The 14,910-nt window shown below is 37.1% G+C and overlaps 1 protein-coding gene across 5 annotated transcripts in view; it reads left to right on the top strand.

Moving 5' to 3' along the window:
- RIMS1 (regulating synaptic membrane exocytosis 1) overlaps positions 1 to 14,910 on the top strand; it is a 279,319-nt gene that overhangs the window by 81,111 nt on the left and 183,298 nt on the right. For all 5 annotated transcript variants that reach the window (XM_063313122.1, XM_063313105.1, XM_063313140.1 and 2 more), the window contains exon 2: positions 8,665 to 8,878. In XM_063313122.1, the coding sequence (XP_063169192.1) occupies positions 8,665 to 8,878 (214 nt within the window). The remainder of the gene's footprint in view (positions 1 to 8,664; positions 8,879 to 14,910) is intronic.

Below are 14,910 nucleotides of genomic sequence, written 5' to 3'. Positions count from 1 at the left end.
CCCTTCACAGTATGCAGCCTGCATATTTTTTTTCAAAGTGCATTTATTTCAGTTATTGCTGGGTCAGTAAAGGAAAGCATAAATTTGTTGAATGCCACAAGACTGAAAATAAAAAAGTTGAAACACAGTTCAGTTGTTGGGCATTATCCTAACACTTCCTTAGGATATCCCAAATGAACACAAATGTTTTGCAGTGCATTGACAATGACATCAGCTGAAATATGTGGCAACAAAACTGGCTCCAGGGGAGAAGAAGAAGAATCAATGTCTGTAAGCACATATGGGTCCAACTCTGTCAAAGCTCAGTTTGGTCTGAGGATGAGATGGTAATAGAGGAGAGCATAATAGCTGATTATCATGCAAACGCTGAGTTTGCACACAAGGAACACAGATAAAGCACTCCACATCTGAATCCATCTTTGGCCAGTAAAACTTAGTACATAAAACTTATTTGGGACATCTCATAAACTGATTTTACCCAATTTGCCCACTTAGATTCCTAATGATCCACTCACTCTACAACAAGAGATCATCATGCATAAAAAGTTCACCAGCAATATGTTTAAATGGTCACAGTAGGGAAGGGACCACTTTTGGCCATCTATTGGATTCAAAATCTTGAGAGCAAAGTGTCTTGCTGAGAAGCAAGTTGGAGCTCTTTTAATGATAGTATATAACACCCAGCACACATAACCAACAAATTTAAAAACATACCTTCCACCAATGAATTTGATCCTAAACCAAGTAATGGAAGACACAATAAGGAATAAGCTACAGAAATTTTCCAGAAATGTATTGAATAACCAAATCATAAGACTGCAAACTCCAAATGGCCCAATCATTGAATGGGCTGATCACTGAATGCAAGGTACCAAAATAGTGCTTTTATATACAGTAGTTGAAGCATGTGCATGAGTGGTTTGTGAACCATCAATGGCACAAATGGAAATATCCAAAGATAATAATTAGGAATACATTTCAGGAGATAGCTACAGGTAGCTAAAAAAGAATGCAAGAAATCCAGATTCTCAAGACCTGAGATCTACAGAATAGTCTCTGCCTTCTTTGAATCAGGTTTAATTCTTTCAGCTGACACAACATGTCCTAATATAAAAACCTGTCCAAGGACCTGCTTTTGTATAGCTTCAGTCTTCTTTTAGGGAATCTCTCAAAAATTCCCAACAATCTATCACAGAACTCTTCAATAGTTGCCACATAAATAACATCATCCATATAAGAGTCAACTCTAGAAGACCCTGCAGGATAAAGTCCATCACCTTTTGATAAGCCTCAGGGGCACCTGAATGTCTGATGGAAATTTACAGAACCTATAACAATCACAGTGATTTATACAAGTTGTCAAACAGTGAGATTCTGGTATGAATTCTACTTGCCCCAAACCTTTGGTGGCATCTAATTTAGCAACGCTCATGCATCTTGCACAGTATAAAAAATATTATTTATTGTTGGTACAGGTTGATGCTCCTGTAATTTGTGTAATTTGTTCCAGCCCTTTAAAATAACAAGTTGTACCATTCCACTAGTCGGTCCAGCTGACAGAATGAGCAATGTCTCTTGTAATACGGTTCACACAGTTTCCTTTCTGAAAAATATGGAGGTTAAAGGTAGATTTTCAGACAAGACGTGGCTCCAGGTCTTCTTTGATAACATGTTCAAAATAACCATGTTATTGCTCAGGCAAATTGCAGTGAAGTACCGCAAACACATGCGTGGGTGGAGTTGACCATAGGCAGCCCCCCCAACTGTTTTGTTCACATCGTGCTTGCAAATACTGCCTATATAGTGCTGCAAATGATGTTCCATGGATTCCCAGCATCAATATCTTTAATTGCTTCCCATTAACCTCACAAATTCTTTTTCTTCAGGATCCACAAACAAATAACAAATCCTCCTCACTTCCTGTTGTCCTAACAACCCTTACAAACCTGCTCTTTGCATGTGGTTGTTTCGTCTAATGTCACATCTTCTTGCTGCAGATAATCACAAAATGTTTTGTGAGTACTTTTTCTTACCACATGATCTCAAATCATATCTAAGACTCCATATTCACATGATTTATCTAATTTCCTAAGTGCATTGCCATACACATCTGTAGATCTATTGTATGATGAATTTAAACCATTGGATTGAATATAAACTGCTTAATTTGTGCATGGAGTGAAATATTTATTCAAGCAGCTTCTGTTTGTGAAAAGGGCAGCAGTGTAGGAAAAATAGCTTGTTTTTCCTTGTCCAACTTGATAGCAGTTTCATTGAGTGTTAAAATGCCCATCCTACATTCATCTTCGGAGGCTGGGGAGCAGCAACATCAGAGTGAACCACACTGATGTGATAAAAGTTCCAACTTCACTGCCAATTTTTTGAGTTCTTTCTTAGAAGGATTTTCATTACCAATTCCAGAGGAAGCAGTAACTTAAAACATTTTCTTACATAACAAGTTTCAACATGGTAATTACCCAACTCTCCATTTTGTGTCTCCCCAGTCTTCTAAGGCATTCTTCTTCCTGTCTGCAGCAATGTCTCCTGGGATTTGTAGTACTATATTGGAGGAAGTATAAAAAGGATGCTTCTTGTAATAAAGAAGAGGCTGTGGATGAGGGAAAAATGCATGTAAGACGACGATTGCTGCAGAAAATGATGACAATAGAAAGATACTATAAATATGGAGGGAGTGAAAAAGATAGCTGCAAAAAATGTAGTCAGAGCAAGGGATAGCTAAGATTAAAAGAAACAAAGAATGTGCAGAACAGTGTTGATGGCAATAAAATAATGTTTTGGGAATGGGTAAGAAAGGCTAAAGAAAGCGCCTACAGGAGAATAAATGGCACTAAAAATGAAAGGGATGAAGGGATTTGAGATGAAACTGAGGTGCAAGAATGGCTTTAAGGAGTATTTGGGAGATTTATATGGGAATGATAGTGATATGTCAAGGAGTGGAATTGAGATAACTACTATAAACTTTAGTGTCTAAAAAGATTGATGAAAAGGAAGTTATAAACATTGTGAGAATGTTGAAAAAGGGTATGTCTGTAGATTCTATAACTGGAAAATTATTAAAATATGAATATGATTTGTTTGCGGAGTGATTGTGCAGTTTGTTTAACTTGTGTGAAATCTGCATCTGTGCCTAATGATTGAGATAATGCCATTATTGTTCCCCTTTACAGAGGGAATGTAGAAAGAGTGAATGCAACTTGTATAGTTTGTTAAGTGTGCCTGGGAAAGTGGTTGGCAGAGTCTTGAGTGAAAGGCTGCAAGAGATAACAAACTTCGGGAGGTATAGTGTGGCTTTATGCAGCCCTGGGAGTATGCAGACCGGAGTTTTGCTCTTTGGCAGGTCGTTGAGAAGTATATGACGTGAGAAAGAAACAGTATTTTATGTTCTTTCAGAAAAAAGTGTATGATAAAATTAGCAGGCTTGAATTATGAAATGCCTTGCATGAATATGAAGTTGAAGTCTGATTATTATTTATATATTTGATTTTTTTCATCCTTCCTTTCCTCCAAGAGTTTAAGGCAGCTTCGTTATTTCAAGCCTGTAATACACATTTTGCTGAGAGTGAGTGACTGGCCCAAAGTCACCCAACTAGCTTCCATGGTTAAAAGTGAACTTGAACCTTGATCTTCCTGTTCCTAGTTCTGCAACACAGTATAAGAGAGTTATATGATGGAAGCAAAGGATGGGTGAAAATAAATCAACATTGACAGGAGAGTAAGATACCAATGTGTAATCTTTCCTTTATTGTTTAATATATTTATGGACAAATCTTTAAGGAATTCTTGTGATACTGGAGGTGGTTGATTGGGGATGTGAATATCCATGCACTTTTGTACATGGATGATGCAGTGCAGTTGGTAGAGAATCTGGATGATTCACAGCAAATAAACTCTGTGATGCAATGATGGGTATGGATCTAAAAATTAATATAGTTGTGTTTGACAGGGAGAATGTAGTGAATGTAGTTTAGTTATTTATTTTTCATATTTAGTCACCATCCATCTCACTCAAGGAGCAACTCTGGGCAGTTTACAATAAAACAAGAATGAATAGTAGTTAAAATCCAATAAAATAATATCTTAAATAAACAGTATCTTTCAAGGCATAGATGGTAAAAAAGTTCTTAATTTACGGGAGCATCTTCAGGGTGCTAACCACCTCTAGTGTCATGAGTACTGATGGCGAGCAGGAGGGGGCCTCTATCCAGGGGGGAAAACGCATGCGTAGTACTGAGGAATTAAGCAGCCATTCAAAGAGACACAGATCAGACCCGCCTTAACTTTTGAGGCTTATCTGTCTGGGTTTTTCCCATGCTTCTTCAGTTTGTTAGGATTTTCTGTCTTATGTAGCAGTAATAAACACTAGAGACCTATTCCTCGTCTCAGCGTGATTCCTGACTGTTAGGACATCTAGGGTTGGTTACTCTTCCCCATACCCCACATGAGATGGCAGAGCCAGGTCTGCACCTCCTTCCACAAGGCTGGGAGAGTGGGGGCTTGCCTCACCTCTGCGGGAAGAGTGTTCCATAGGGCGGGGGCAATGGCAGAGAAGGTTCTCTTCCTGGGCCCTGCCAATCAACGTTCTTTCATAGACAGGGTCCGTAATATGTCATCTCTGCATGTTTACTGGATTTGTTTACTAAAGATAGGAAAATCAACAGAGAAACATCAAAACATGCAAATGCTGGCCAAAAGATAACATGTACTGCTTGGTTTGTTGCAAGGAATGACTGTTGAAAGAAGTGGTTGCATATAAGAGCATATTTTTGTTTATTTCTTAGAGTTATACCCTGCCTTTCCTTCTGGAATTGGAGGCGGCATCCATAGAACTTCCTTTTCTGATCCCCCCCCCCCAACAACAGTCCGGTGAGGTTGGTTGGATGACTGGTTCAAAAGCACCCACTGAGCTTTTGTGGCTAAGGGCAGACTTGTACTTGAGTCTCCCTGGTTCTAGTCTAACACCTTAACTACTACATCAGAGTAGGCTCCTTATTGCAGGTTTCTCTTACTAAAATTACCAGTGCGTATTTGGTTCCTCATGCTAGATCTCTGTATTCCATACTTCTTACAAATTCTGGCAATCAGTTAGGATATGTGGAGGAAATGGACCTGTAAATGTCAAAGCTGGCTTCTCTAGTGGTCTTCGCAAAAACAGTACTTGCTTCAGAGGAGTGGGGAAAAAACCCAACTCTATTTTTCATATCTTAGCTCTGGAGGAATGATTATTAATTACTCATCAGCAGTGTTCTTGTCACTGGATATCTTAAATCAAATTCAGTTTATTTATTGGAGAAAAGGGGAAGAGGAAGGAAAGACAGAATGTGTCCTAGTGAACTTAGGAGTACAGTATTCTTAAAATGCTTGATTGCACTTAGTAGTAAACAAGAATAATCTCTTCTGAAACAACAGTAATACATGAAGCTTTCATTAGTGGTTCATTTGATATATAAATGTGTTAAGATTAAAAAGTAATAGTGATGATAATTCCTACTGGCTTGAGAAAAGCTTCCTAGTTGAACAGGTGTCTGTGATCTTTTGGGGAAAAATAGTGGGAAGCTTGTGTATTCAGCTTCCTGTACTATAGCTGTCATAAATCACTGACTCATAACCAGCCAGTTGTTCCTTTTTAGTTTCCAAGATTTTGAAGCCTCTAAATTTTTCATTAGATATTTATTTTGCAGCTTTTGAGGTATGTAAAATATAGAACATCAGTTAACTTACCTAAAAAATATAGTTACATATTATGCTTTAATTTTTAAGCTTATGGGATTTGTAGAATACTGCTTGTTCCAGAATCCTGTAGGCAGAGCAGGGGAGGGATGGAAAATGATAAGAATGTCAGGGCTGGGGCAGGGAGGAAACGCCACTGAATGTCTACCTTTTTGGTGCTCTTGTGTTGAAACCAAAGGCCAAGGTAGCCATAATCCTGAGTATATTTGGAAGTCTAATTTAAATCGAAGAGAATTTTTGTAGCTTAGACTCCAAAGTCTGATTTATTTCTCTCAAGTTCTTTCCGAACTCGGAATTCTTTATGATAGCAGAACAGAACCCTAAGATGGTTTCACAATAGAAGGAGAGAGACAGAGAGATGTACAAGGCTGCCCAGAGATCCTTCTACTTGTGCTTCTAGCCACAGTTTCAACAACATGGCTTTACATATCATAGTAAAGTGTAGTTTGTGTTAACTGTGGTTTGGTGGTTTGTTGAGTAAACCCTGGTTGGTTAGTTCCATACATTGCTTGAGGCATACACCATGCTTTGTAAACCACAGCGACTGCAGTTACATAACCTGCTAAACCAATACTAAACCCAGTTGTGGTTTAACATGATACATGAAAGAGGCAAAGAACAACACAGTGCCTGTAAGTGCTTTAGTATTCCAGATCAATTCCCGCAGGCATGGCTTGAAATTCTTTGCACAGAACTGCCCAGCTATCACATGGAAAACTCATGCAACAGTTTATTTCATTTTCATCCTACTTTTCCTTCAAAAACACTCCCTGGAAATGTACAGGGTTCTCCTCACTATTTTATCCTTAGAACTTGGTGCAATAGGTGAGACTAAGAGGTGGTGACTGGCCTGTGCCCATTCCGTGAACTCCACCATTCAGTAGGGGTTTGATCTGGGCTACCCCCATCCTGTTACAGCAGTTTCTTACAATGGTTTCCTGAAGAAGAATCCAAAAAGCAGTTGTCTTAAATAAGAGTTTAAGTTACATTTATTAACTTAAATTTAATAATTTAGCAGTAGAGATACTTTCTCTACTAAAATGAATTCTAACTCTCCTTATGTAAATATGTTAACTTCTAGATGAACACTGAGCTTATATAATAAGGCTCATTGAAATGTATCTGATATAAAATTGGAAAAATGCACTTTCTACTGTGTTCAGGAGTACAAAATACAAAGTTCTAAATCTTCAGGTCTGCTTGTGGGTGTAGAGTTTTTTGGTCAAGATTCAAGTGCTGAATAATTTATTGTGAGTAGAAGCTGAACAGTGGCACTTTCAAAGCATGGAGAAGCATACAGACTACTTGAAGTTAGTGTGGGCTTTAAAACACATTCATTGATTCCTACCTGCACAGCCAGTATTTTATTTCTGGCATAATAAGAGCTTTGCATCATAAAAGTATTATCCCAAAACTAAAGGCACATCTTTGAAATCTCAGGAATGACTAGGAGAAATGGTAGTCTCTGGTGCCATCTGCTGGGGTTGTGTTAGAATGGAAGGCAAATGAAATACACACCTTACTTTGCTAGGGTACATAATGTTGACCAAATTGTCTGCATTCCAGAAGATGCCTCTGATGTACTGTTTGTCTTGAAAGGAAGAGTTTCTTCTGATGATTATCATGTAGATGTGAACACAACAATTATGCTTATTAAATACGAATTGAAAGAATAAAGAAAAAAAGTTGAAAAGAAAATGCAAATAAGCACCTGTATAAACCCCCATACAAAAGGTTTATGCTTAGATTTAATCCTCATATTTAAATGGAACTGGACATCTGCTATCAGTTGTAAAGTTCTGTGGTGATCAGGATCTTGCATAGCAGTTGATACCCCCTTACTCTAGATTCTCAGGTGGGAAAGAAAACCATAGTAGATATTGCCAGCTACAGATTACAGCTCTGTGTCTTACAAGAAATTTCCTGTTTGATCTCCTTATTTTCATTTTATTCATTTTTTTTTTGTACTTTAACACAACCATGTGTCTGTCTGAATGAACTGGAACAGTGATGTTTGAGAGAAGAAGTGTTTTATTCCTTTTATTAACATCTCCCCTGTTAGAACTAATGGCAGATCTAAACTGAATTTTTAAATGTTACGAAAATTCTGTGACGAACACACTCCATAAGCCTGTGCTACTGAAAATCAAATTGAATATTCTCCTTTCTAGGTTTCTACTGCAATATATTGTATAATTTGGTCCATAAGTTATCTAAGAAATTCAGTCCCAGTCCACTTTCTTTTATATGGCTTCAAGATGGTTGTCTTTTAGATTTTGCAATGGAGGTGGGTAGGACCATACCTCTGACGTACTAGTCTTTAAAAAAAAACATAATAATAATGAAGATTAAGGAATTAAGCCAAATCTTATTGTCTATATTTTATATTCCAGTTTATTTATTGCTGTTTGCATGACAGCTTTCATAATTAAAATGCCATGAGCAAAATGATGATGGAGTTCTTATGAAAACCTTTAAAGAGATAATTCTGACTCTCCTATTCTAAAGTGAAGGAAACAATTTGAAACATTTTAGTGAAGTATAAAGTCAAGAAAAGTTCCTTCCATTCTGAATACTCTTCTTGCTCCCTTTTTTGTGCTGAAATTTCCTATAATTCTGAGATTGCATGGCAGAAAAACAGGAGTCTATTAAGATATTTTAACAAAACCTCTTCATGCTACTCCTAAATCTATGGATATGCACTGCACTTTTGATTCCTTAAATGGCTTCCTTAACAGAATATAAAAGTAAAACAGATAGTTCCATAAATCCCATTTATAGATATTGAATTTATTTTTAAGATCAATTTGGCACTTGAATAAGAGTTATGTTTGGCAAATGCAACTGTAGAGCAAATCATTTAATGAGTGAGTTTGCCTTGATGCTCTTGCAATAAGAGTTTTGCTTTCTTTACAGAAGATTACACCAACAATTTGAAAGTTACAAAGAGCAAGTACGAAAAATAGGTGAGGAATCCCGCCGTTACCAAGGAGAACACAAGGATGATGCGCCCACGTGTGGGATCTGTCACAAAACTAAGTTTGCTGATGGTTGTGGCCATTTATGCTCTTACTGCCGGACAAAGTTTTGTGCCAGATGTGGAGGCCGTGTTTCCCTACGATCAAACAATGTAAGTTCTCTATTGTGTGTAATGAATCATGATTGACTAGTGCAATCTACATATGCAGACTTCTGCTACTGACTTGTTACATGATTTCCTTTCTCTTTTCTATACCTTCCCTGAACCTCTTGTATTTCCTTTTATTTGTCCATTCTGTGTTTGTTTTTAGAATTCCCCACTCCATGTTTTACGGGGGTGTGGGGATGAGAAGTCAGTTTCTCATAAATGAGATAGGGATCCTGTTGAGGTGTTAAACATGGATAAGGTGTCATTCCCTCTGAACTTGTCATGTTTATTTGTTTTAATTATTTAAGAGACTTCTGTGGCCGCCCATCTTATGAGCCATAACTCTGGGCAGCTCACAGCAACAGAACATAAAAAACAATAAAAACCAATGTCCCAAAACAACTCGTGGTGCCCTAAAACCTGTCCGCAATACTCACAATCACTGGGCTCCAGCCTCATCTGATCCCAATGCTTGGGGTTCAAACGCCTTCTGGAAGACTGGGTGCCTGCCGGATCTTGGGGAATGGGATTCCACAGGGCAGGGGCTGCTACTTGAACAACAGTGTCTAAAGGGAAAAAAAATCCATTTAAGCTGAAAAACTGAACAATTAAAGAGAAGAATAAACATGCAGAGAGGGCATGTTACAGACCCCATCTGTAAGAGAGTTCCATCTGGCGGGGTCCAGGAAGCGCACCTTCTCTGCAGTGGCGCCCGCCCTTTGGAACATTCTGCCCCCAGAGATAAGGCAGATTCCATCTCTTGTGGCTTTTTGTAAAACTGGTTTTGACACCTTGCTTGGGGCTGGAGGGGGAGTAATCACTCCTGGAGATGGTTAGCGCCCTAAATGGCCTCTTAGACATATGTGAGTGATTTTCCAACTAGCATTGTCATCGGGATTTCATACTGTATTTATTTTAATATTATATTTGTATTTATAGTTTTTATGGTATTTTAATGTGTTATCCTGGTTGTAAACTGCCCAGAGTCCCCACTTTGGAGGGATATGGGCAATGGTAAAATTTGATAAACAAACAAACAAACATGAATGGGGACGATTAAGGCAACTAGCATGCCCTTTATGGAAGCTTAAATGCCTCATTCAAGCTTAAATATGCTAAGGACAATTTAAAGATTTTTTTTTTTTTGCTGTATTGATGGATATTGATGGATATTTTGTAGGTCTGGTCTAATTCATGCTTGCTGAAGCCTTTTCTCTATTGTTCCACTGCAGTGACTTATTAATGTTTATAAACAATTGATACACTAAATTTTATACACTATGTCTAATGGGGAAATATTTCCTCCAGTTACCTCTAGGGATGAGGGAGCTGTATTCCTCCTGATGTGACCTTTTGGTGGAAATAGCCACATACTGCAAGAGCTGCAGCTGGAGGTGACCCAGTTTTTGTGTGTGTGGAGACACCTCTTTTTATCCACACCAAGCCATCTGTGTTTTTTTCTTTGGCCAGTTTAATTACAGAATGAGCGAAGAGGAAATAAGGGAAGAGAAACAAATAGGTCTATCATATGCTGGTGCTTTCCAGCTAGCGATGGCAAAAGAACTTGTTTCACTATAATATATTGTAAATTCAGATGCTTTCTTTCCCTGCTTATAAACCACAAGTAGCATTTTAAATGCATCATTGTGCAAGGTTTTAAACAGTTTCGCTGGTATTTCATCAGCTCCAGATTTGCTGTTAGCTTTATTTTCTAGGGCCATTTAACTTAACTTTTCAGAATGTCTGGCTCTAGTTCAGTGATCAGAATTACATACTTACCAGTGTTGGCATCTTTTTGGTACAATTCTTCTGAAAATTCATGCCATCTCTTCTTTATATCTTCTTTCTCTAAATCTTTAGCAAACAAAAGGACAAACTTAATCAGATATTTTTAACAATATCAATCAATGCTACATATCTCCATATTTTTAACAGTATCAGTTAATGCTGCATACCTACATATCAGTGCTGCATATCTGCATATTTTTAACAATATCAATCAGTGTTGTAAATCTGCATGTTCAATGGAGATAATTCATTTTATTTAGCCAATAAATATTGAGTCAATTATTGTTTAACATATCACAGTTGGTGTTCTAGATTGAGTTTGCATTTCTGATATGAAAGAAACAAGAGTTAAGTCCAGAAGGACAAAAAAGGTTGCTATAGAGCCTATTAGATCAGAGGGTTCAAACGATCACAAGGGGTTCTTTCTTCTCCCCACCCCCCAGGCCATGGAACATCAAAATGTTATTATTCCTGGAACCCCAATCAAGAGATGAAGATCTAGTGATAGAAAAATGACTGCATTTGTGTGAATTTTTAGTCTTTTATTTCCACCATTAGTTTCTCATGGAACCCCATAAAGTTCTCACAGAACCCCAAGGGTTCCATGGAACACAGTTTGGAAAGCTCTGCTCTAGATCACAATCTAAAAATTATTTTGTGGATAAATTTTACTTTATTTTTTGCTGTTTAAATTAAAGCTTTAGCAGCTTTATTTCTATTAAATTATTAAGTGGAGCAGCTTTTCACACTATTCTGATACAGTGCAAATTACACTGAAAAGAACAAATCATGCTAGAATTATCCCTGGACTGTTTGAATGCTCCTTGTTCAGGACCACTTAGGTACTCACAGTAGCATCTTAACTTCTGAGATTAGTAGTGTATCATGCAGTCTAAGTATGCCACAATGCACCACACACTCTGGGTCTTGAAGAAAGATTTTATGAGGTATCTAATCATGGTGAGTTGAATTTTACCACATGATTATAACAGGCTGAAAATGCAGAGTAGAGGAAGTAGAGCAACATACTTACTGTACTTTGTTTTTTGTTATGTGTACTTGCTGCTTTTGTCTTGCTGACCTATTTTGTTGTTAGGTGTGTTTTGCAAAGGGAAGTTTGGTCATTGGCTATTTAAAAGGACAGTGGTTTAATAAGCACATGGGAGCATGCAGCCTGTTATGCTACCATTTCAGAAAGTTATGAACATCCATTCATTTCAAAATTTGTTCAGCTTCTCAATATTTTATCTCCTCCTTTGCCTCAGTTATGGCATCTCTGTGATATTAAACAACTTGGCCAGAAAAGGTGTGGCTCTAAGCTAATGAGACATGTGTTCTTCTTAATACAAAAGAGTTTCCCAAGTAAAGATGCAAAGACCTCTAGAATGTTTTCAACAGCCTGAGGTTATCTCTTCCATACTGCTTTGTGTTCATAAAAATATTTGGACATACAGGTAGTCTTCACTTAACGACCACAATTGAGCCCAGATTTTTGGTTGTAAGTCATAATGGTTGTTAAGTGAGTCCAGACTTGTTTTTATAAACCTTTTTTTACCACAGTTGTTAAGCAAGTCACAGCAGCCATTAAGTGATTCAAGATTGGGGCTTGTGGTTTCCTTCAATTGTTAAGTGAATGGCATGGTTGTTAAGTGAACCAGGAATTACTTTGCAGTACAGTGGGGGGCAGAGTGTGATAGTCATATGTTTTCCACCAAAACGTGACTATGGAAATGCTTCTGTGGCTACAGTAGTATTATTTTTCAGTTAATATTACTGTTATTTTCAACTAATATTACTGGTTGGTTATTAAAAACTTCATTGGAATCTTTGTTATACAGTACAGTACTGAACAAGTTTAAAGGTACTATGCAGTACTGTAACTTTTTTTCCTGCTGTTGTAAATTCTGCAGTTTTTGTTACTGTACAGTACTGTATAGAAATCTGATTTTTATAAAACAACTGTTTTAAAAAGAGTAAACCAGCATTCAGTATTGTTAAATATAATTAAAAATGAGACAGGCAGAGGATGGAACTTGCATGCCACCATACAAATCTCCACTTAAGTTAAACAAAAACTGGGAAAAAATTAAAGGCAAGCATAAACCAAAACAGTACTGCATGGAAAAAGTACTTACCTTTCCTGTACAGTACAGTAAGGCACACACAAGGCTTCCTCTGCCGGCTGCTAAATCACAGGAAGTAGTGCGACCACGTGACCAGGCCTGCTGCCTCAGACATCCAGCATCCTAAACCTGGAGGACTTCCTGGTGCCAAAGGGCAGTCATGTGACCCAAAATGGCTGCTGCTTCTGGGATGGCTGAATCTGGGTCACCTGATCTCGGAGGCCTTGTAAGGGTCATAATTTCGGGCTCCAGTCAGAAATCTAGTGTTGGGGTACCATAGTAACTTTGAACAGCCTTTAAGCGGCCGGTCAGTAAGTTAAGACTACCTGCACCTATAAAAATGGAATAATCCTAACAGTGGACATATTAAAGCAAGGATAGATTTTAAGAAGTGAATGTATGCTCTTGATTGTTAACTTTTTAATTCTGTGCCATAAAAGGATTTCCAAATAACAGCATCAACAAAGGTATTTACTGCAGTTGCAGACTTTGATGTGCTCTTAAACACGTTTACAATTTGCCTCTCTTCCTGCTGTCCATCAGATGAGTTGACCATCTGGCTGGGATTTGTATGGCAACTAGTTTCGAAGACTGTTATTATCAATTTTTTGAATAGGAAAGCAGAATATCTGCCTCAGCCACTTTATGAATAAAAATTCTTACTTTCATTTGAAATGATGACAACACCAAAAATGTATCTCAGTAGTGCTGTATAAATAATTGGCAACTTACAAATGTTGCACTTAGGGTGGAGGTTAATTGATGAATAATACTAATAATAACTCTGTGCCCAGTAAAAAATTAGATTTAGACATCCCTACATTGCTCAGGTTGTACATTCTGCTGGTAGAGTCATATACAGCATGCTATATTAGGCTCTTAAATCTTGAATGGGATTCCAAAAACCCTATTTGTAAGTAAAAAGTACTTTTATGCATGCCTGGAATAACTACCAATTTTTTTTTCCAGTTGTATGATCTTCTCTATGACAAATCCTGTTCCAGACCTTTCCTGACTTTCAGTTCCAGACTTTTCCTAACTTTCAGGAATGACTTTATGTGCAGTGCTAGGAGATATAATGGGAAAACTCTTAAAAATTATATTTCATATACAGTATGGCCTTTCAGATCCTTGGTAGGTTATTAAAATTGGAGTGCTGAATCCTGATCTGTGCTGAATCCTGATCTGATCTAACAATTCTGCTTGTGCTTTTTTTATTTCTGCTAAAAAGTCTTCAAGGTATTTGTGGGAAAAATGCTTTCTGTGCAAAATAAACTGCAGATATTTTCATTTAAAATGTATTTCATTTTCAGTAAATTTTGCTTTTATGGAAACATTGGAATTGCTTTGTTTATATCTGCCTATTAATGTTTTCCTCCTTTTTCTTTTTTTTTCTTTCCTTTATATATTTCTTCTTTCTCTGCTTCCCTGGATGCTTTCCCAAAGGAGGACAAAGTGGTTAGAATCCATGCTTCTTCATATATTATTATAATGTTGCTAAATATATTTTGAAACATGTTATTGTGAAATGCATATATAAATGATTGGTTATTTAATGGAAAAACAGACTCCAAGGTTATATGTTGCTTCTAAAATCCAGCTATTACACAAAGGATATATTTGCAAAATTTAAAATTTAAAAGACAGTAGCTAAACATTTTTTGTATTAAAACTGGCAGTATTACTTATGCAAGGCAGTATTACTTTTGGAGGCAGAAAACTTTATTATTATAATATTTTGCTGTATTGAATGGAAAGTCAATGAAACTAATTCATACATTGGCTCATAAACAGCACTAATAACTTGTTTTTGAATTGCAACATTAGTTTCTTAATAGTATTGAGGTATGGTTAATGTGTTATACTATGAAATCAAGCATATAGCATCAGATGCATTCCCAAGTTCTAATGCTTTAGTCAAAATTATGAAACAGGCATCACATCACAAGCTCTGCCTCTTTTGTACATATAATGTATGTAATATACAGTATGTGATGTCATTACACATACAAAAGGAGTAGAGTTAATAGCATGACACTCATTTTGTCACCCCCCCATGCCTCTGTGTAGCATATACTGTAGGTTTTAAAATTATTAGTCTAAATATGAAATTTTTTGGTGCAT

The sequence above is a fragment of the Candoia aspera genome, chromosome 1 (genome assembly GCF_035149785.1).
Source record: "Candoia aspera isolate rCanAsp1 chromosome 1, rCanAsp1.hap2, whole genome shotgun sequence".
Lineage (NCBI taxonomy): Eukaryota > Metazoa > Chordata > Lepidosauria > Squamata > Boidae > Candoia > Candoia aspera.
The sequence above is the reverse complement of the archived record's forward strand: the minus strand, read 5'-3'. Positions and strand labels throughout refer to the sequence as shown.